General features: G+C 40.1%; 1 protein-coding gene across 5 annotated transcripts; it reads right to left on the minus strand.

Annotated features, from left to right (window-relative positions):
* Positions 1 to 361: 361 nt before the first annotated feature.
* TACC3 (transforming acidic coiled-coil containing protein 3) lies at positions 362 to 22,454 on the minus strand. Of its 5 annotated transcripts, none has more exons than XM_042871186.1 (16): positions 22,433 to 22,454; positions 15,691 to 15,862; positions 15,402 to 15,544; positions 12,026 to 13,069; positions 10,648 to 10,747; positions 10,012 to 10,204; positions 8,769 to 8,815; positions 7,795 to 7,931; positions 7,593 to 7,704; positions 6,728 to 6,880; positions 3,887 to 3,963; positions 3,757 to 3,800; positions 2,612 to 2,772; positions 1,711 to 1,817; positions 1,417 to 1,537; positions 362 to 532 (listed from the first exon to the last, which is right to left on the minus strand). In XM_042871186.1, the coding sequence occupies exons 2-16, from the start codon at positions 15,859 to 15,861 to the stop codon at positions 464 to 466; spliced, it is 2,679 nt and encodes an 892-aa protein (XP_042727120.1). In that variant the 5' UTR covers position 15,862; positions 22,433 to 22,454; the 3' UTR covers positions 362 to 463. The 5 variants fall into 5 exon arrangements, with proteins under 5 accessions (XP_042727120.1, XP_042727121.1, XP_042727119.1 ...); XM_042871187.1 differs by lacking the exon at positions 22,433 to 22,454 and adding an exon at positions 19,534 to 19,614 and having other exon boundaries at positions 12,026 to 13,066; XM_042871185.1 differs by lacking the exon at positions 22,433 to 22,454 and adding an exon at positions 19,534 to 19,614.
* Between the last annotated feature and the right edge of the window lie 199 nt (positions 22,455 to 22,653).

The raw sequence follows: 22,653 nt of genomic DNA on the forward strand, positions 1-22,653 counted from the left end.
TTAGGTCTTTTCCAAGCTTAGTGATTCTATGATTCTATGATTCTATGATTCTATGATCTGCTAACAGGTCAAGTTCTGTTACAGTCCTGTATCTTTGGGATGTTTTGACTGAAATTAGAACAAAGTGCAAGATACAGACACAGCCTTTGCTGACCTTTATCAGCAGAGCCTGGTCATAATACAGAAATGGTGTGCTCTAACTCAGAGAAGAGACAGGATATGATTAAAAGTTTTTCTTTTGAGTGACAATGTCAAAATGCTACACAAGATATTGATACTGCTACACAAGATATTGATACCAAAAGCAGCAAGTGAACTTGTCAGTAAGTTGACATTTCCTGCAAGAGATAGACAAGAGGAGTGTAAATCAAGCATTTTATTTTTTTCTCCACATTATTAAAATCATGAGTGAACACAGGACAGGAAATCACAGAAACTAGACATATTTACAGAGATAACTGAGCTATCCATTTTTTCCCATCTTCAAAATCAAGTCATCACAGATCTTCGTTAGTTCATCATTTTCTTTTGTCTGTTAAAGACAGAAAAAGAAGAGTTGCAGGTACATGTAAGCTATTTTACAGGCAAGCAGTGATCTTTCCCAACAGAAAGTTCACTTACATGCTAGCAATCAATACAGGCTTAACCTAAAGGAGAGTCTACTTTGTAAAAATTCTCAAGAAGTGAGCTAAATTCCTGTACTGTCTCTGCTTCTAGATTTCCTTAGAATAAGTTGTCTATAAAGATTATAGGTACATGAGATTTTTCAGACATTCCTTTTGTTAGGTATACTGATATTTGAGATGACAGCAACAATTTAGATTTCAATCCTCACAACAAAGACATCTCTGTAGAATGTTCCCATTTATTTATTCCAGCAAATGAAAGCAAAATGCCTTTACAAAGCATTTTAAGACTTCATCTATGCTGTATGAAGACTGCAATCCAATACAAGGATTTAGGGCCAAACAATATTGAAAAGTCCAGACAATACAATATGAGAGAGTTTGTACTAGTACTAATGGCTTATAAATTAAATGCTTACAGATGTGCTAATTAGACAGTTACTCAAGATCATTCACAGCTTCTGCTCTTGGAGACGTCTAAGTTTTAGAACACCATCTCCATCAGTAGTTCAGATAACCTCCTGATGCAGCGACCTAGACTAATCAATTCAGTGACTCATCTACAGGAATAAAAAAAGATCTACAGTTCCAAAAAAAGATCTGTATATATAAGGAGAGTCTTGACATAATTGATTTCTGCCTTAAGCTTCAATGCTTATTTCCCAAAGCCTACCTAGAGAGCAGTCACCAAAACCAGCACACTTAGTGGGACTACTTCTAGTACTGGTACAAGATCTCCTGAGGTAGTCCAAGGCAATAGACTAAAGAGACTCACAGCACTTTGACAAACCTTTTGTTCAAGGCTCCTCTCTAGAGACTGGATTCTCATTTGTTCTTTGCGGAGACTGGCTTGTAGGGCTGCAATTTCTGATTTAGCTTTGTTTCGTACCTGGGCGATTTCCTCATTTGCTCTAGAATTAAAGAAATACAGGTGTTTACATTCCTTTCAGACAGCACAGCAGAACTGTTCATAGAATCTCACTAGTTTATTGTGCTTGAACATTAATAAAAAAATATTTTAAGCCATGATTTGGCATTAATGAGCCACACTTTGCAGCAATTAGCTTTTTGACATAGTACTTACTGATGCAGCTTTTCTTCAGCATGTGCCTTTAGTGCCTGGTATCTCTGCTCCTCTTTCTTAATTCTAGCCAGATACTCTTCAGCACATTTTTTCAAAGCCTCTTCATTCTGACCCAGAAACAAGTTTAGTTAGCTTTTATGTACTAGTAGGTGGAAAAGTCTGCCTCCATTTCACAAATCAGCTATTTAACTATACCAAAATAACAGCATTTGCTCAAAGTACAATTATCAAGTTCCATAAAAGCACAGAAACAAGTGCAAGTCTCCCTACTAATTCCAGCTCTTGAACTTAGCAATTCACCGTCTCCAAGAGATGCTTTAGTTCTGTGATAAGGAAGTGGCTTCCGAATTCCAAATATAGCAATAGAAGGGATGCAAGATAAAGGAAGTGATGCATAGTTTTATGTTGAATAAGCTTATGCATTTCATACAAGGAACCATAGCTTGTGATCCTTGTTGCTCCATTATTCCAGTCCATGGATATGTCTACTAGTTCAGGCTAAACAATCCAGTAAAGTGTATGAGTTTGACTTATAGAAAGCCTTCTGCAGCATCTATTCAATGCTATCGATGGGAAAACAAGCTGCCATTATGCAACAAGTAGTTACACTGGATTTATTCTCCACGATTAACAGAAAAATGATATGCATACAAAAAGAAAAGGCTCATCTTGTTTGAAGAAATTTTGGCATCTAACAGAACGATCATCATCATACTTTAAGCCAGCCACTAAATATAACAGATCATTTTTTAATCTTTAAAGCAGACAACTTGTTTTACTGGTAGCGCCACAGCTATTTAATTAGTGGCTGCAGTAGAAATTAGTAATTTTATTTCCACTTGCAGAAGATCATAAGGCTTATTTATCTTAAAAGAATATCATTTGCTCTACAGCATCTTACTTTGCGATAACCCTCCAGCACTTCTTTCTGTTTTTCAAAACGCTTGAAGAGTTCAGAGAAAGATGTCTCCATAGAGTTCAGATCTGAAATAACTTGCTGCTTTTCTTCTACCATCCTCTGTATTTCTTTCTTCGAAAGCTCCTTCTGTTTCTGAGAATCCTCTAAAGAAAGCAGAGGTAACAGGTTTAAAACAGTTACTAAATTAGTATAAAGCTAGTAGTACGGACATGACCCTCACACCTTCAACTTGTCCTTTTAGGCAAAGAGTTTCATAATGTAACCCCTCAAAAAAAAAAAAAAAAAAAAAAAAAAGTTGTATCCTTGCTTTTAAGAAAGTGATAATACTCTCTTAATTTGCAACTTTACAACACTGAAAGTTGTGATCATAAATTGCTTAACCAAATGGGGATTTTCCTCCAGCACAGTCCAAACCCTGTACATGAGCCCATCATAACAGGAGCCTCAAACCTCATGGTAGCAAAAAATCTAAAAGCATTTGTTTTCATTAAATATGCACAATAGCTGCAAGACCTGGAAAAGACTGAGATAACAAGCCTACTTGATATGGCAAACCCTTCTAAAACATGCTTTTGCTAGCACACCCAAACCATGTATTCTATAGGCTAATATAACCTAATATGCTAGTCACCTCATTAAAAAAAATTATGGACCAGATTTGGATAATTCAGCTTCCAGATAGAACAACGTACCTATACATGTTCCATTTAATATCTTTTTAAACTTTGAAACCACAAACTTGACTGAAGCGAAGGCCAGATCTGTCCAGCAAGAACTCCCACTGACAACCCATCACGTATTTAAGGTCAGATAACGAACCACCAACCAAGCTAAAGACAACTGGATCAGCCAGTTTTAATAAACTAGTAGTTCACAGTTCACTGGAGAGGCAGAAAAGGTCAGATATGCTCATGCCTGACTTGACAACATCAGCATTAGCTACCAAATAATATCAGTATATAGCAATGCCTGGATGATTACAGTTTTATGCATATAAGTACCTTGTTTGAAGCCTTACACTCACCCTGAAAGCACTTGAAAAGTTAATTACATCAGAAGTGAAAGAGCACTAACTTCAGGCTAAGCACAGGCCCCAAAAGGTTTTAAAGTGTAGATATTGAACTTACCCATCATTTGGGTTATTGTACCTTCAAACTCTGCAACTACTTTTCTAAAAAAGAAAGAAAAAGAAAACAGTTAGACCATAAGGTAGAAAAAGCAGCTGGAATGAATAAGCAGGCCAAGTCAAATGCTCACCCCATTTCCTTGTATTCCACATGGAGCTTGTTGTACTTCTTTTTCCATTCAAGAGTCTCCAATTCTTTCTCTTGAACCTTTAAAGTGAAAAGTAATAAACATTTATTTCTTGAACAAGAAGTGATACAAGGGTTGTTACTCAGTAGAGCCTAAAGTATAGCCTAGTTATACCTTTTTCTTTTTGCCTGAAGAAGGCTGCGGGGTGACCTCACTGCAGCCTTTCGATACCTAAAGGGAGCCTACAAACAGGAGGGGTAAAGGGTAGATAACTGCAGGACAAGGGGAAATGGTTTGAAGTTGAGGGAGGGAAGATTTAGGTTGGATGTCGTGGGAAGTTCTTTACAGAGAGTGTGGTGAGGTGCTGGAACAGCTGCCTAGAGAGGCTGTGGATGCCCCGTCCCTGGAGGTTTTCCAGGCCAGATTGGATGGGGCCCTGGGCAGCCTGGTCCAGCATTAAATGGGGAGGTTGGTGGCCCTGCCTGTGGCAAGGGGTTGGAGATTTATCATCCTTGAGGTCCCTTCCAACCCTGGCCATTCTGTGATACCTAAACTTCCCATGTCAAATTCCAAGTTCCAACTAACAGATTCAAAATGAAATGTCTTATTACAAATGTGTCAAATACAGTGATGAAGTACTCAAAAGTAGATATCAAAATTCTTGTTTGCCACTCATTGTTATCAATCTCACAAAAGTCAAGATGAGAGTCAGCTCAGTTTATTTTACTTGGCTACTCTTACTCATGCTACATGAAGGTCACTGTTCCCTGGCAAGTAAGTAATAGCCTGCCTAGTAATATCTTCTCAAGTAACAAATATTCCCTTTTATCTACAAGGCAGATAGAATAAATCACAAACACAGGAAAAAAGCAAATACTGAAATGCAGCGTTGGTCAAAATCAACTTGATGTTTGGAATATATTCAATCCTCCCCTTAACACGTTCTCAAATTTAAGATAATTCAGTTAATCTTAAAAATAACCACACTTATTTCACATCAGATTGAATTAAAGCAGAGCTCACAATTTTGCGCAAACTCCAGCTTTTTATTAATAACTGTGTTGATAGTGTGACATCACTCTTTCAGAAAAGCAGCATTTCCTAAAGTTCAGCCTGAAACTCCCTGGTACACTTTGAGGCCATTCCCTCTGGTACTGTCACCAGCTACATGAGAGAAGAGGTTGATCCCCACCTCACTACAACCTCCCTTCATATAGTTACAGAGAGCAATAAGGTCTCTCCTGAGCCTCCTCTTCTCCACACTAAACAATCCCAGCTCCCTCAGCTGCTCTTTTGTGCTCCAGACCCCTCACAGTTTCATTGCCCATCTCCAGACATGCTCCAGGGCCTCAATGTCTTCCTAGTACTGAGGGTCCCAAAACTGAACACATTACTCAAGGTGTGGCCTCATCAGTGCCAGATAATTCTATCCATTCTGAAGTGCCACAACAGTTGGATTAACAGTCACACCTCTCTTGCTGCAACTAAGTTTACATGCTTAGAATAGTTTTGTGAAGTGAGAGATGAAACTACCAAGTTTAAAATACTACAAGCTTTACTCTCCGTTCTTATCTAAACTCTGTTTTAGATCTGATCCTTATCAGAGCCAGAAATTTACCATTTCATGTACTGGACAACATGCTGGTTAAAGCATCCTCTTAAGTAAGAAACAGAAAGCAATTTAAAGTTACCCACAGAGAAGTTAGGTTTTTGTTAATTTATTTTGCTTTGTTTACTCTAAAGGTAAAATGAAAACTGTAAAGCAGCAAAGGGCCACAGGTCATCATCATTACCATCATTAAGGGTATTTCGTGTTCTTAGTATGACTAGCTGCCACACTAAGTTGGCCAGGAATTCAGAACGCTGTTTTCCTAAGGTAATTTTGAAGTGATAACTAGCTTTAATGAAATTTATGCTTAAGTATTGGTCTTACATTATTCAGCAATTTAAGAGCAGGCTTGGGGGCATCTCACCAATATCCATAAATACGTGAAGGGAGGGCTCAAACAAGACAGAGGCAGGCTCTGGTCAGTGGTGCCCAGTGCCAAGACCAGGGACACTGGACGCAAACCGGAGCACAGGAAGCACCTCCACACATCAGTGAGGAGTTCTGTACCAGGTAAATGGCTGGGCAACCCACTCCAGTGCTGTGAAAAGCTGTGAAGCGTCTCTTTGGAAACCTTCATAAGCCATCTGAATATATTCAAAGGCAACCTGCTCTATATGAGATTCTATTTCAGTAACGAAGTTGGACAACATGGCTTTCAGAGATCCTTGCCAACCCCAGCTATTCTGTGACTTTAAGTTAAAAATCCCACCTATTCCTCCCCTTCACCTTCTACTAATAACAGTGTAGAGTAAGTTAGATGTTTTCACTTATTAGCTGCACATATTGACATGCTTCCCCATTACACAGACAAAACCAACCAATCACCACAACTGAATTACTATTAAAGATTTTTCTTGTTTTACAGAAATAATGGTAAGAAAATAAGCCCCTCCTTCCCACTGGCAAGAATAGATTTCTCCTAGGTAATGTAATAAAAAGTGTTTTGATAACAGAATGATTTGGGACTTAATATCAATTTGATAACGGGTGCTTTTTAATACTGACGAGCCCTAAAGCAGAACAGCATGGAAAATTAAATCTGCCACGTGTCCTTAGATGCTGGCTCTGAGGAGTTCTATACCTATTGCTAAGCATTAGCAAGCTTTTTTGGATGAGATGTTGATGTCAAGTATGATGGATAGAATTGCCAAGTGTAGAAATCTACAAAAGGTAATCTAAACTTTTGTAAACTTTTGGGATTTTTCAGGGCAACACAGGGTCAGGGGTCAGCTTACCTCTTTTTTAACTAGTTCAACCGCTGCATCCATATCTTTTTGGCTGTATTTCAGCACATCTATAATAGCATCCACTGCAGCGTTTGTGGAAGCAGTAAAAGGGAGTGGAGAAACATCACGTGCCAGGGAGTCTGGAATTATGAGACCAGCGTCCTGTAAGGTGACAAAAATTGAGTTCAGTGATTCTAATTTTCATGCAGTCATTAGCTGCTTGTAGATTACTCAATACTAAATCCATACATTTTTATTAAGAATCCTTGTCCCAAAATACTTCTATAAACTTAGTTACCATAGCTTTCCTACCTTGCTGGTATTTTGTAGAACTACATAATAAAGGTGTAATTAAGTGCTATCCACCAGTTCTAACAACCAGAAACAGGACAGACAGCATGCTATTCCCCACCAGTAAACAGCCTTTCAGGATTAGAAACTGCACAGATCACTTCATATAAAGGGGTTTCATTGCTGTAACTTTTACACTGTATGGCATCAAATTTAATCAAAGAAGTGCTTTTCATCTCAGCAGTGCTATTAAAACAGAAGCTTGTCTTATTTTTGTGGCTTCAGCTACATACAAAGGTTTGCTTGATTAAAGCATTCTTAAGAACAGCTCAAATTCTCCTAGACCATGTGCAATACCACCAGCTTCAAACAAACAAACAAAAAATTATACAAGAATATTAAGTACATCAAAAGTTCAACCTTATATAGTGGGTATCCAACCTTTTTTAAGATGACAGTTTAAATAAGCATTAAGTACTCTGCAATCCTTAGAAGTTTTGCATAAGTCTTAACTCCATATTCTGGCTGATCCCTGCCCCAAATTATCAATGTGAAACTTCACATCAACTGCAGACATCCTTACAGAAGTTGTAAATGTTCCTAGAAGATCTAGTCCTTTCGGTTTTTCCTCATTTTGAAGACTTGATGCAGGATTCTCAGTTTCTTCAAGCAGTTTGTTTAAATCAGAAGCAGGGCTAAAAATGAACAAACATACACAACTATATTCAAGCGCTGCCTTTCCTTGCAAAGCGATGCACTACAGGCTAGATTAAATCAATACCTACCCACACTGAAGTGGAGCAGTCATGATATTCGTGTTTGCTTCAGTAGCACCAAAAATTGGTTGCTTTCTGGGACTGTCTCTCAACAGAGGATCAAACTTCAAATACAGTGATTGCTTCCTCAAAGCAGACTCTTTGAACTGAGAAGAAAAGGCATAAAGTGGCAGATTTGCTGCTTTGTAGATAAGCCCCCCGTCCCACCCCCGTCCCACCCTGTCCCACCCTCCCCACACATAAATAGCCCTCCAGAGGGAGGGTGAGTCTATTCCTGTGTGGCCAGAGCATTGTTTGCTGGAGAAAAATACTTAAGCTTGTGGGCACTGAGTTCTTAAGACCTTACATAACATCAAGTGACCTCAGTCCTCTGTTCATAGATAAAACCAAAAGGACAAGCTTATATTAACTATTCAAAATTAACAGAAGATGCGAAAGATAAAGGTGGCACTGTAAGCTGAACAAGCAGTCTCAGGACAAACACAGAAGTAAAAAACACTTTCAGCTCAGTGTATTCAATCTATACTCAAAGCCACACCTACTCTGGCTCAAAGCAGGGGAAAAACCACAGAGCTGAACTGATGGAAATATGACATGCCCAATTTAGAGACAGACTTCTTGAAAATGCCCATAAAACAGAGGAGCTTAAAACTTTTCAAAACAATGCTCTTTCATTCTCTTCTTGTTTTAGCAACCAGCAATGGGAATACCATCCATTTGACCTTCACCACTGTAAGAAAAAAAAAAAAAAAAAGCACCTCTGCAAATAGGAAACACAGCACCTCCCATCCTTAGGCAAAATTACTTATAACCACATTTCCTCACCACCACTCCATGCCTTATAGACACATTCCTGTGAAATAGAACCTGTATTTCTGTGAACAAGTTCAAAGTCAAGCTACTTCATGAGAACATTTAAGGCCTGACAATTTCCTTCTTCCTCAGACAGGGAGGTAAACAAAGCATTTCAATACCATACTTACAGATGAAGTTCCAAATTGCTCCAGATAGTCTATGCCCATCCCGAGAACTGGAAAATAAATTACATGACTGCATCTTCACTGTATTTCACAGAAACATCCACAGACTGAAGCAGATATCTTATGCATACAGTAAATACAACTCCAGACTCACGAGGTGTTTTTATTTTAACAGATGGAAAACTAACTCAAGCTGGAAAATAAAATATTTGACAGTTTTCTAAACTAAATTTATAGCCACTATTAGTCCCCAGATACCTGCAAGGACTTTTGCTGTTCCACAGTTGAAGCCTCGAGCATACGCAGACATTTTACTCTTTTATACAACGCCCCATAAAACAGTAAGACTCTTAATCACATCATTAAAATTAGTAAAAAGGTTAAGCTGGACAATGAAGCTATTTCTCAATGTACTAATCTCACTGAAGTATTAATATAAGTGCCAGACTGTACTTCAGTCATTTGCTCATCCTTCCACACAAAAGTCCTACAAGGAATACTATTTCCAGGTGTTTAACAGCTATATGGTAACCATTCAAGACACACATGTAAATTCAGGAAGACCATTCACATTGCAATGATTAATCAGTACTGCGAGCCCTTTGAATAACCTACACAACTCAGTGACAGGTTGCATAGCTCTAGTGCTCTCAATCTGAAAAGCCCTTAATACCAGAAATACCACAATGTATTTTTAAGGACAGACAGTTGGTTTTTTGTTGTTTTGTTTTTAAGAAAGAAGGCTTTGTCCTTAAAAACAGAGAACTGCCACTGAAGCTCCAGAAGGTCGTTTCGATACCAGACAAAAACTCATTTTTGCTGACAGCTGACCACTACTAGCCATCTGAATTTAGCTTAATCCAGAGAAATTTATGAGTATACTTCAGTTTCCTATCCTGATAGTTGCTGCATTTACTCCTTCCGAAAGAGTAAAATGGAATACAATAAAAGCTAGAATCAATGTCAAAACCAAAAAGAAATACATACACAGAAGTTATCGTGACAATGGCCACTCAGAGCATAGTGATACACTGTAACACATTGCCCAGAAAGGTTTTGGATGCCCCATCCCTGGAGGCATTCGAGGCCAGGCTGGATGTGGCTCTGGGCAGCCTGGTCTGGTGGCTGGGGACCCTGCACATCGCAGGGGGGTTGAAACTGTATGGTCATTATGGTTCGTTTCAACCCAGGCCATTTTATGATTCTACAAATGTTTTCCCAGTTTACACTGGAGGACTGCCCTTACCTTCTGATGATGGTCTGAAGAGCTCTTCAGGTTCAGCGCCAGCTGTCTGCTGGTCTGCTGTTACTTCATTTCTGTGAGAAGTAGGTTTAATTTCTTCTGCAGACATTGACTTTTTTCCAGTGTCAGCAGAAACTAAATTATCTTTAGAGGGGACAATTGTTGGAGACACTTTAGATGGGCTTATTTGTTTCTCCTGGAGAGAAAAGAACAATCCTCTTTACTGTTAAAATAATAATTTAAATGATTTAAATGCAACATGGAAATCACAATAATGATCAGATTGGTTTACCACAAATTATCTCAGCAGCCAGCATAATAAGCCTCAGTAATTCACAGACAGAAAATAAACAGTACCAACACTAAACTACAGGAATCACATTCTAAGAATCCACACCCTTGCATTTGTCCTTGTATGCAACTACTGATGAAAAAAGATACCACATACCAAGGTACCAATTGTCTGTCTTCTGATGTTACCTTCAAAAGAGAAGCCTGCACAGTTTACACTCACTCAAGAACTGCGCAAAACTCATGGAAAAAAAATTGAATAAAACACCAAATATGGGTTTGACAAGGTTAAGTGGCAAAGAACTTTGTTTCACGGACAGCTTGGAGAGAATCTTTTCTATGCCTTACCATGGATAGCTCTTTTGGAAGATCAGCCTGTCCTTGAACTTCTGGCTTGTCTTCTTGCTTTCGTGGCTCATCTTCTACCACATTTTGTTTGTGGATTTCTCTTGAAAGGTGAAGAGAAAAAAAAATTAAAAAATAAAAATCAAAGTCCCAGTCACAGATTGGTTTGAATTTTTACTTATTTTTAAATCAGATGTTGAACAAAATAAGCTTATTTGAGAGTTTCTATTGCCAGGTACAGGAAGCATCCAGAAAGGTAAAGATGAAGTTCTGTCTTGCCTCATGACAACTCAAATGACAGGAAGCTCTCCTTCCATAAGTAGCAGCCTTACATGGGAAGCAGGAAAATCACAGCAGTATCACTTCTTCCTACTCACTTAACATTCTTCTCATTTCCATTTGAGAAGCCTGAAATTTGCTGTTGTTTTTTGTTGTCTTTTTTTTTTTTTTTTGAAGTTAAGCTTTTGTTTAATTAAGAATAGAACTGCAAGCATCCCGCTACTCTTCCCACTAAAATAATGCTATGATTACTGACTTAAGCCACCTAACTTCACTAGAGAGGTCCAATACTTCAGTTACTGATAATAGCATAACCATAACTTTTCACTTGGCAAACAGTAGCTGATCATGGTACACTGGAAGCAAAATGGCTGGAGTGGATGATCTTTTAGGTCTTTTCCAACCTCGGTGATTCTATGATTCTATGACAAGAGCAAACACTTCTGTCAAGTTAGCATCTCTTGTCAGTCCACTTCAGGTAAGCAACTGGTTTATGTAATGCTGCCATTTTAGTAGTTAAGCTTCCTAGGAAAGGCAGTACAACATCTCCCATTCTCAAGTATAAAAACTTGTTTCATCTGCTGCCAAAGTGTAACTTTTGTGACAAGCACTTTTTTGCAAATAGAATTCTGCTGCAAAGAAACAGCATCTCAGAGCTCAGCCAGGACACAAAGCACAGAACAAAACTGCCCGCTTCCTTCACAAGCTGCATGATATGCAATACTGCCTACTGAGTTTTTTGAGGTAACAGTAGTTAACCAACACTACTGTCAGTAGTTAACCACTACTACTTTCATTTTACTCCAGTCCTGGATTATGGATAGAGCCACTTACGGAGAGACCAAGTTGTTTAGTCTTCCCATGTAAGCTTGACTCCCTCACCCCTCCAGATTAAGAATACATTTTGCCGACAGCTAGCCACCTAGAGATGGTTTCTCCAGTAAGGCCTTCCGCTGCAACACACCGTATTAAAGATTACAGTGTGCAATACAAGCCAGCCATCCTTCGAGGGAGGAAGTCAAGCCCAATTGTTGTAAGACAGATACAGTCTATCTTCCTTTGCACAAGGTACCTTTACATTTGGTTACACAGAATTACTTACGAACTTCTTGGTTCTTTTTTCTCAAGACTTTCACAGCTAGTTGGTCTGTTATCCTGCTCCACTGGAAGATGCTCCCTTGTTGGTGATGCACTATCCTGCTCTTCTTGCTGGGGAACTTTCTGAGAGGTGAGCTCAGAACACTTGGGTGAGGTGGAAACTTTAGAACCTCCTCCAAAAGGATTAAAGTTCGGATCATCAAGTTTGTCCCAGTCAAACTTATAGGATGCCCTGGGAACAGGAGCTTCGTCTTCCACATTACTTTTATTTTCCACTTCAGTATTCTCTGTTTTCAGTTTGGTACTAAAAGTTTTTTTGGAAGGTGGTTTAATTCCAAGTCTTTTACCTAGTTTCTTAGGAGGTGGTTTTTTAACACTGGTGTTATCAAAGTCAAATTCCAGTTTTACTGGTCCAGCCTTGGTGACACCAGGCTTTTCTGCAGGTTCCCCTTTGGAAACGGTAGGCTCTTCTAAAGGCTTCAACTCTTCTGTTGAAGCTTTTTCTGGTACTGGAACAGTTTGGGGTTTCGGTTCCCCAGTTTTGGAGGAACAGGTCACATCAGAATTAATCAGATCCAAATTGCCAGACTTACTGATTTGGCTTACTTCTGTGGAAGGGGAATCCTGCAGAGAGCCACTGATAGCATGCTTTGGGAACAGATCAGGTTTATTGGACTTTAACTGAACAGATTTTTTTCCAAAGGAAGTAGTATTATCCTGTTTACTGGGATACTCCGTACTTGTAGTTGTTGAAGGAGAAGCTGTATGATCCAGTGGAAGAGAATTGCTACTTTTCTCAGAAGTTTTCTCAGGGCTGCTAGATACCCTTACAGGAGACTTTTGCAGGTTTCCAGGAGAGTTCTGCAGCTGCACTGAACTCTGAAAGGGATTGATGTCATCTAAGTTATCAAAATCAAGACTGTAGGAACCTCGGCTCTTCACTGGCATCTCATCGTCTGGGTAAGGAGCAGCACTGACTTTCTCTGGCATTTGTTTATTTATCTCCGTATCACTTGCTTCAGCTTCAGCCTTCTGTTGACTTACGCTGCTTTAAAAAAAAAAAAAGTCAAATCACATTATATCATTTTTGTTTTTTGTTTTTTAAGATAGCATTCATATCATATTCAAGCAGCTTTTTTAAGATTTTCTTTTTTAATATAATAAGAGAGCTGACAACAAAAGAATATCCTAACAACAAAAAAATCAGTTATTACATAATAGTCTGAAATCATGAACCAGCACAGACTGAACTACAGGAAGATCAATCCTTGAAGGCATTCAATATTCTTAAGCTATCATTTCTGAACACAGCTATGTTACCTTGTGCCAGTCCTCACAACAACATACAGATATTTCCATTTCACTAAGCAGTGTGAAATATACACTGCTTATGAGTTATTAGCAACAAACAGTTTAAATACCAGCACAACAAGTAGTACATTTTTCAGTAAATTCATCCATGAGTCATGACAGACTCACAAGACTAGGACCAGAATCATGACTCAAATTCTCCCATTCTAGTCATTATTTTGTTTGGTCATTCTAGAAGATGTTTTTCCCCACTTAAAGCATACACCATCATATCAGCCATGTATACACCCAAACAGATTCCAGACTTCAGAACTCTAAACTGCATGCAACAGCAAAAGCTGAAGAGACACATACAAGAGATCACTACAGTAAGGAGAAGAAAAAAGGAAGTGTAAGATTCACCGGCAGATTCAACAGGTTAAAGAACAAGTTTGAGTATTCACTACCACCGGGTATTTTACAAGTTATTGCTGCCCGTGTTATTTCCCCAAACTCAACTTCTGAGGCTATGCCTCAGACCACAGAGAGTTAAGCCATTACTTCCTGAAACAGGATTTCCTCCCATTGTTTTGTCCCTGGACAAAATAGATATTTCTATGTGCCATTCATATATCCTGTAGAGCAAAACATGATTAAGAGCCACTCAGTAAAAACAGTACTTCAATAAACCCGAAAGCAAAAGCAGGAGATAGAATTCACAAACCTCTTCTCACCCGGTTTGAGAGCCTCTTCCCTGCAATAGCTCAGCCCCAGACTTGTTCAACTACTAAAGGCCCCTCCCATTCTCCCTCAGTGCTTAACCTAATAAATGCCAGTCAAGAGCGAGACATCAGCTAAAAGCTTTAATTACTTGGTTAGTTAGAAGTGCCATCCTTCAGCAATGCTAAGTCCTTCAGTTTACTTGTTACAAGCAAATCCATATAGTTTACAAGTAGAAACGATATGCAGTAAATGCAATATCTTGACACACATTTATGCACCTAAAGCCAATTAGATGCCTTTTTAACATGCTTGAGCCATGTGTACTTGATTTTCATTAATTCATTTAAATACTATGTCTGAAACAAACACAATATTACTTAAAAATTATGGTGGCTGGCTTAGAGATACTTTTCTGAACTAGAGTATACACACAAATTAATAGCTGAAGCAAATGTAAACATTTAAGGCACACGTAAGTGCTCCAATATTTTTCTCTTCTTCCTGCCCCAAATGCAAGACACTGGGAAAGAGTACAGGGTAGTTGAAAGAACCGGATATACTTCCTTGGAGACAACAAAACTAAGGTCAAAGCCTTCTTGCCACTGGGCACTACAGATGCCAGATGTTTGCATAAGTTTAAGGAAGGGTGGGGAAAAAAAAAAATCATAAGTAAAACATTCATTGAGGCCCACCTATTTAAACAGCAATCATACTACAGGATCGTTATGCCATTACAGCAATATTTTTGTAACGGAGTAATACTGCAGAACTCGTGCTCTTCTCCAGACAGATTCCAGGAGCTTCCCTGAGATCCAGGCTAATAGATTATCCTTGGGATTGATGTTATATTCACTGTAATATCACATCAATTTTAGCACTTACTGACTCAAGGTGTCAATTCCAGCAAACCATTCAAATGACACTTCTGAGAAGAAAGTCTGAAGAGATAAAATAGTACTTCACATACAAGCCTCAACATCTCATCTCTTGTTTGATTAACTCTAGATTCTGTTAATCCATGAAAACCTCACTGAATGAAGCAGTTCTGTATTCCATGCCTAGCATGGCTCTTTTCTACAAAATTATTTACCCATAACTTAACACACTTCCAGGAAATCAGTTAATAAATCACTTAGAAACACAGTTCAGTATTCAATATCACAACCAAGACAATGCTTTCTTAAAAGTAATTAATTAGCTGTGAAAGAAATTTGCTTATCAAAGTCAGCACTGACTTAGGTTCCTTCATGCAGCTTTCATCTTGTTATACAACCTTAGAATGTAAATACACACGTTTATAATGTGGGAAAATTAACTTGATTATGTCCCACATTGCTAATGCTACAAGCAGTGAATACATTACTTACACAGCGCTGATGGGCACAGAGAGATCATCCTGCAAGGCTTCACTGCAATCATCAAGCGTGAAAGTAGACTCAAGTTTGTCTGTCATAGTGGGACTTAATATTTTTCGAGACTGAGGATCTCTTAGAGGAGTTTGAAAGGTTACCTTTAAGAAAGGGACAAGAGGGCAAGGGAAGGAAAAAGGAAGGACATGAATACCAGAATATTGTCAAGCTCCAAATACCAGTACTGTATATACTGAGTACTGCAGATCATAGAATAATATACTTAAATATAAAAGCAGAATTTTACCTTCATAGCTCTTGCCACACTTTTTGGTGGCAAGTTTTCTTTCTGGGACAGGCGCAGAATAGAAGGTCTCCCTGTAGGTTCCGGTAGTGCAAAGTAAAAGCCACAGTCTTCCGCTGTTAGATCATCACTGACGTTTTCTCCATTTTCTGCATTTAAGATCTGCAGACTCATTCTACAGTATCAGCACACAACATCAGGGCAAGAATGAGAGGGTGTGGTCAGCCAGATGTACTTTCAGATAGCTTTAGTCGGAAGCCTGGCACTGGATGGCAAAAAACAAAAACAAAAAAAAAAAAAAACCCACCACCCACCAAACACAAACAACACCACTTCAAAGCAATCTTAAAAGTATTCAAGATCCTCCCATGAAAAGGTGTATCTCAAGACTCTTCAAGCTCCCAAACACAGCACCTGACCGGCCCCTCCACTTTTGCTAGAGGTCTAGCAAGTTAATTGCTGATATTATGCTCTCTACTTAACATACAACCCTACTAATTAAGTCCATCCTTTAAAGGGAGCTCTATTATTTGCTCATTTCTTCATTCCAAACCCCTTAAAATCAGTAGAGGCAGTCACATCTCATGTAATAGGATGAGATCACATGAATCAGAGAAATGACTGTCATTTCTGCATTGTTGATCAACGAAAAGCAAAACAAATGTGTTTAGTTAGGATGTGTTTAGGATCAGGGTTCCAAATTAAGATTAATTCAGCTTTTTCTTGCACTGTCTGAACATATGCTGCTTTTTTGAAGCACTTGGCACTTAAGAATCCTTTGTTGTACACACATTACTAGTATGCAAACCTGGTGGGGAAAAAATAATAATATAAGTAGGTAATTCTTAAATTCTGCTCTTACATTAGACATGCACAGAAGCTTTACTAGACTGCAAAGTACTATAAAATTAGATAAGTCTAAACACGAAGGACTTGAAATTAAAGCTTACAAAATAAGTTAGAAATAGACAAGTGGCCCAGGCAAGCTAATAAATTTTACATACATGAACTCTGTCTACTTTTTATTCCCATCAGGATCACATTTCTTTTAAAGCATCAAAGAAGCAATAGTCCATGATGCTACTGCTATAAACAAACTAAAAGCAAAAAAGGACCAGAACGTAGAAGGCATCTTAAACAAGATCTGGGCATAACCAATGCCCACCATGGTCAACTCCTGAGAAGCACTTATCTGACAAGCCACCAGCAAATCAATTTCTTTCAGGAGAATGGAGGTGTTAAATGATACATACAGGACCTAGGCAAGGGAAGCAGGATCCTCAGATAAGAAAGTTGGCTTTCTGCAATGGGAACAACCATTCCAAATGATCTCAAATGGTTGATGTGAACAAGCAACTGATTATTAGCTGTCATGTAGTCAATAAAATTAGACTCTGAATGATTGTTTTCATTATCATAAAGAGTTAAGAAGCATCTCCCACTTAAAAACTTGTCATGTTTTCAATCTCAGTGTCCTCGTTTATTCAAATTTCAAAGTCTCTGCATTCTTTCCTACTCTTACGTTAATCCTTATGAGAAAGTCTGCTTCCTACTTTCCACTGAACTCTACTGCTTTGACTGCAACACTGACAATTTTAATCAGCAATTGAATGCAAACAATACAGTAGCAATGGCAAGCAAAGTACACCTCCATTTGTTGTCTCTTCGTTTCTTTAGCTTTCACCACAAATGATTTTACAAGTAATTTTACAAAAATAAATGTACATTAAATCATAGAACTCAATGTAAAGAACTTCCTTGCATCCCTTCATTAGGAATGATAATTAAGATAACAGATCAACTGAATTGTTGAAGATTGTAATTGTTCAGTTTAAACGATTTGTTTAAAAATAAAGCCATCATCTAAGACAAGCTTTATAAGCAGGGAACATTCATTTAGAGACAGCAGTTTTGTCAATGCACTCAAGCCAACACATGCAAGTTTTAGTTTTGTTTTTAAAAGGCACTGAGTTCCCCCTCAGCCACTCAAAGATCGTAGAATCATAGAACTGTTTGAGTTGAAAGGGACCCTTAGAGGCCATCTAGCCCAACTCCCCTGCAATGACCAGAGACATATACAACACAATCAGGCGCTCAGAGTCCCATCCAGCCTGACCTTGAATGTCTCCAGAGATGAGGATTCCACCACTTCTCTGAGCAATCTGTTCCAGTGCTTCACTACCCTTATCATAAAAAATAATAAATTCTTGCATGCAATCTAAACCTCCCCTCTTTCAGTTTGAAACCATTTCCCCTCATCCTATCACAGCAGATCCTACTACACAGTCTGTCCCCTTCTTTTTTATAAGCCCCCTTCAGATACTGAAAGGTGACCATCAGGTCTCCCCAGAACCCAGCTCTCCCAGGGAAACTGTACCATCCCTTGCATTATTTTTGTGGTCCTCTTCCAACAGGTCTCTGTCTCTCCTGCACTGAGGAAAACTGGACACAATACTCCAGGTGAGATCTCACCAGCACAGAGTAGAGGAGCAGGATCACCTCCCTCACCCTGCTCACCATGCTTCTTTTGTTGTAGTCCAGATACAGTTGACTTTCTGGGATGCAAGAGAACATTGCTGTCTCATGTCCAGCTTGCCATCCACAGAATGAAACTGCTTAATGTCTCTGAAGACTATTTAAATAGGTACAAGTGGCAGTCTTCTGTTCTGGACTTGTGAATGAACGTTAGCTCAGAGACATCAAGTAAACCACAGGTAACCTTCACTGACAAATTGAGGACTTCCTGGCAGCTACTGTTGTCTATTGGTCAGGGGAGCACAACAGCCAAAACACCAATATGATCTCAGACACTTAAGAAAGCCACCAAATTCGTAGGACAAAAACAGACATTCCTCTCTATTGAATTGCCCTTTTTAAGTTCTCCAGCATCTGAGACAGAGCACCAGTTCCACACAGAGCAACTTAGTATGAACAAAAGCATGCTCTGTGCGTCAAGCTAGATACCATGTGTTAATTGCAACTTGGAAGTCAGTAACTCTAGAAAACAACTTGCTTTCAAATCATTTCAGGAAGGAAAAGTTGCAGCACCTGTAGCCAAAAACAGGCCAGGGTGGAAGCAGAAACAGAGCTGCAGCCCTGGGGGCTCTGCTGTCCCCGGTCTGCAGTTTGGGGTAGGGAACAAAAGATGGCTTTGAACTGGAGGCAGCAGTCCTTGAGAAGGCTTTAAGGAGGGAGGATAGGCAAAAAGGGACTCCTCTATCCCCACAGTTCTCCAAGGTGCCCCACAATGCTCTTGATCCATCCTAGACCATGAGGAACCCTTCAACCTGACATCACCCACCATGAAACTCACTGGGGTTTCCTCTGCTGCCCCTCATCATCTCAAATAATGGAGATGCCCACCAGGCCCTGTCCCTGGAGGTGTACAAGGCCGGGTTGGACGGGGCCCTGAGCAGCCCAGTGGTGGGAGGGGGGGTGTTGGAGATTAACGATCCTTGAAGTTCCTTTCAACCTGAGTCATTCCAATTCTGTGACCCTACATGGACGCAGTGCCACATCTCCTGCACCCCGTTCTTACCCCGGTTCAGCCCCACAAAACCCTCATACTGAGGCAACCCTCCCGAGCCCGACACTGCCCTCAAAACACGGAGACGTCCCTAGGGCTCTCCTGAGCCCCACATCACCCCTCCAGCTTTGTCCTGTAGCCCGAAGCCCCAAGCAGGCTCACAATGCCCTTCAGCATGAACACCCCCCAGCTCCAAGCCCACAGCGCTCCCCGAGCACCCACCTCAACCTACCCTTCTCCCAGACCACGAAACCCCTCCCCAACAACTCTCCGTACACCCAAATCAAGCAGGATGATCACTAGAGCGGCTCCCTTCCTACCTGCCGGCAAGCAGCAAGCCCGCAGAGCAACGCTCTCCGCGACAACCGCCTCAGGATTTCAAACTTCAACGGCACCTTCAGCCGACCAATGAGAAAGCGGCATTCGGAAGGCGGTCTCCAATCCGGAAAGCGTCCTGCGGAAGGGCGGGGATTTTCGAGGCCTTCCGCCAATAGGATCTCACGGAGTGGAGCTGCCTCGGGGGAGGCGCGCTGGGAAGCGCTGGCTGCGGAGCTGTGCAGTGGCGGCGGGCTGAGGGGGAGGGGGGGAGCGGGTTGGCGGCCAAGTGGTTGCGTCTTTAGACCCACCCTAGGGGAAGCACCGAATGGTTCTGAGGAAAAAAGAAAAAGAAAAGAAAAAAAAAAAAAAAAAACCAGCAACAAAGGCTCCATGTTGGATGTTTTTTAGAAGTGCTACGCCGCTTTCCACGCAGAGCAGAACTGAGTGAGAAAGTGAGGCACAGCCCAGCGTTCTCCTTGTGGGTGCCTGCAGTGGGGCTGGCTTTGTGAGATGTCGCTGTCAGTGAACACAGTGTCCCTTCAGCCTCATTCCCATGATGTGTTTGAATCAAAGAAATCAAGTGTAGAAATTTCACAGCAAAGCGTTGTTACTGTTAAGGTGGGTATTCCTTATTAGCAGCTCTGGGAAGCAGGGGGGATGTTTCCCCCATAAGTGCTTCAGAGATGACACAATTCAGGGTCTGTTTTATTTCCACAGATAATCCATACTCATCAATCACCTGTGAGATAATTTATTAACATATACATGCCTATGTCAGGTAGCGATTCATGAGATTTACAGTCTGCTGTTCCATGGTCTCTTCTACTGTCAGGATCCTTCTAGCATCATGACAGTGACAGTCCAGTTAACAGCCTTTTACTTTGTCCAGTGGTCCTTCCTCTGTCACCCTTCTGTGTAAATTTTATTCACTGATACATGCTCAGCAGGAGAATGCCTATTATAAGTAATTTATAGGTACCAAAATCAAAACATTTGCTCTCTCAGCACTTGGCCGTTATTTCTGGACATCTGCTCATCCTTGGATAGAGATAAGTTTGGGAACATGTCTTTTAATGATAATATACTGGGTCGCTGGAAGATAGGAGGATAGAGGGGAGTGTCTTGACATCTGCCTATTGCATCCCAGCCTACTCCCAGAGTGAGACAATTCAGCTTTGTGCGGAGGCCCTGGCTTCTTTTGATGTTTGATAAGCCTACCCATATTGTTTCATTATTGTATTTCTTTTGCTGAAAGTCTTTTGTTAAAACAGAACAAACTTATCACATGCTTTCTAGGCTATAACCCATAACTATTTGCAACATCTAAAAGCCATTGCAGTTTTGCAGGCAAGAACTAATCACGTAATGCAACAATTCAACAACTGTATTTCTAAAAATATGCTACTAAAATATATGGTGTATCTACTTTTTGAAATCAGCTATTTCTAAAAACACATTATAGAATATATTGTGGCCTACCTCTTCAAATCAAGGTCATGAAATACCATTAGGTATTTCATTAGGCTTTTATCATCAGGGCCCTTTGAAAAAAATGAAACTTGGCAATATAAAAGTTAATACAGGATCAGCTCCGAAGTTGGAAAACCTTTAGATCCACTTTTAAGCTTGGGATCTGTTCAGTGATCTATGCTGGTTAAGAAATCCTTGTGATTGTGATCCATCATCTTCAGGCCCTTTGCACAGCTGTTTCACATGACAGCATTTTGCCTCTTTCCCTCCTGCAACACAAAACCTTTAGTCCCCTCTACCCCAAGTATCTTTACAGATCTCTGCTATTCTGCTTAGAATAAAACAGAATGAAAGCTTGCTGCTTCACAACCTGATTTTTTTTATTAATCTTCATTCTACCAACTACAACAGTTCTTGAAGTTCTTAGCAATAACAACATGACTGATAAAACAATAAACTTGGTAACAATAGCATCCTTGAGAATGAAACAAGATGCCTGCAACCCAAATGTAATTTTATTGATATAACACTCTTAACTCAAAAATCACCAGATAACTGAATTCCTGACCTCTGTTCATCTCAGTAACACTGCAACCTGCCAGCATAAGACTTCATACTGTGGAGACTGCATTTCCTTTTTAGTTCCCTCTCAGTTGCACCAGTCCTTCTTTGCTGTGCTTCTCCTGTTATGCAATTTTCCTTTTCTTTATAAGACAAATTAGTGGTTGGTGACCCTGCCCATGGCAGGGATTTGAAACTAGATGATCTTTGAGATGCCTTTCCAGCCCAAGCCATTCTATGATATGATTCTATGATGACAATTCTGATATTTCTATGTCAGTAGGAACCAGAGATCCTTTGTTTTGGATATGCTCAGCCCCCTCTAGCCTCATGTACGTCCACGGCATTTCAGCTATTCTGATTCAATCATCTTCTGAATAAATAATAGTAACAATAAAAAACAAAACAAAAAGAAGGCTTGCAGCCTCATAACCTGATTTTTATTATTGATCTTCATTCCACAAATTAAAATAGGTCAAATATCCCTCAGGCCACAAAAAGAGGGGAGATTTTGACTAGATATAAGGAAGAAGTTCTTTACAGTAAGAGCGATGAGGTTCTGGCACAGGTTGCCCAGAGAGGTGGTGGATGCCCCATCCCTGCAGACACTCAAGGTCAGGCTGGAAGGGCTCTGAGCGCCTGATGGAGCTGCAGGTGTCCCTGTTCACTGCAGGGGAGTTGGACTAGGTGGCCTTTATGGGTCCCTTCCAACTCAAATGATTTTGTGAAACATACCTTAAAATTTCTCTCCCTTTAAGGACTCAAGTCTCTGATCATTCTCTAAAGAAAGTATTACATAATAAAATACACCAAGAAACCGAAGGAAAAGTGTTGTTTTTACTTTAGAGCCTCAAGCAAAACCCTACTGACCTACTTCAGAAGGATGTTACTTTCACACAGAACTCTTCGAAGCTCAGAACTCCAATTAATTTCATTCACCAAAGCCGTTAAGCACGAAGTTACGCGTTTCTGACGCACCAGGAGGCAGAGAACGGCTCAACCCTGTGGAAGGCGGCAGAAGCGGAAGCGCCCATTCCCATTTAATGTACACCCGGCGCAGGGGCGGAGTGAACTACCGCTCCCAGGGAGCC

This window comes from Lagopus leucura, unplaced genomic scaffold (assembly GCF_019238085.1).
Source record: "Lagopus leucura isolate 7727_CA_CO unplaced genomic scaffold, USGS_WTPT01 Super-Scaffold_100004, whole genome shotgun sequence".
NCBI lineage: Eukaryota > Metazoa > Chordata > Aves > Galliformes > Phasianidae > Lagopus > Lagopus leucura.

Bases quoted from the DNA above. Each gene is read 5' to 3' on its own strand.
- TACC3 (XM_042871186.1), bottom strand. From the start codon at position 15,861: ATGAGTCTGCAGATCTTAAATGCAGAAAATGGAGAAAACGTCAGTGAT. The intron at 7,932-8,768 runs GTAAGTATGGTA...TTTTCTTCTCAG, and splicing joins AGCAATTTGGAACTTCATCT to TTCAAAGAGTCTGCTTTGAG. The intron at 1,818-2,611 runs GTAAGATGCTGT...TTTCTGGGTCAG, and splicing joins TGCTGGAGGGTTATCGCAAA to AATGAAGAGGCTTTGAAAAA.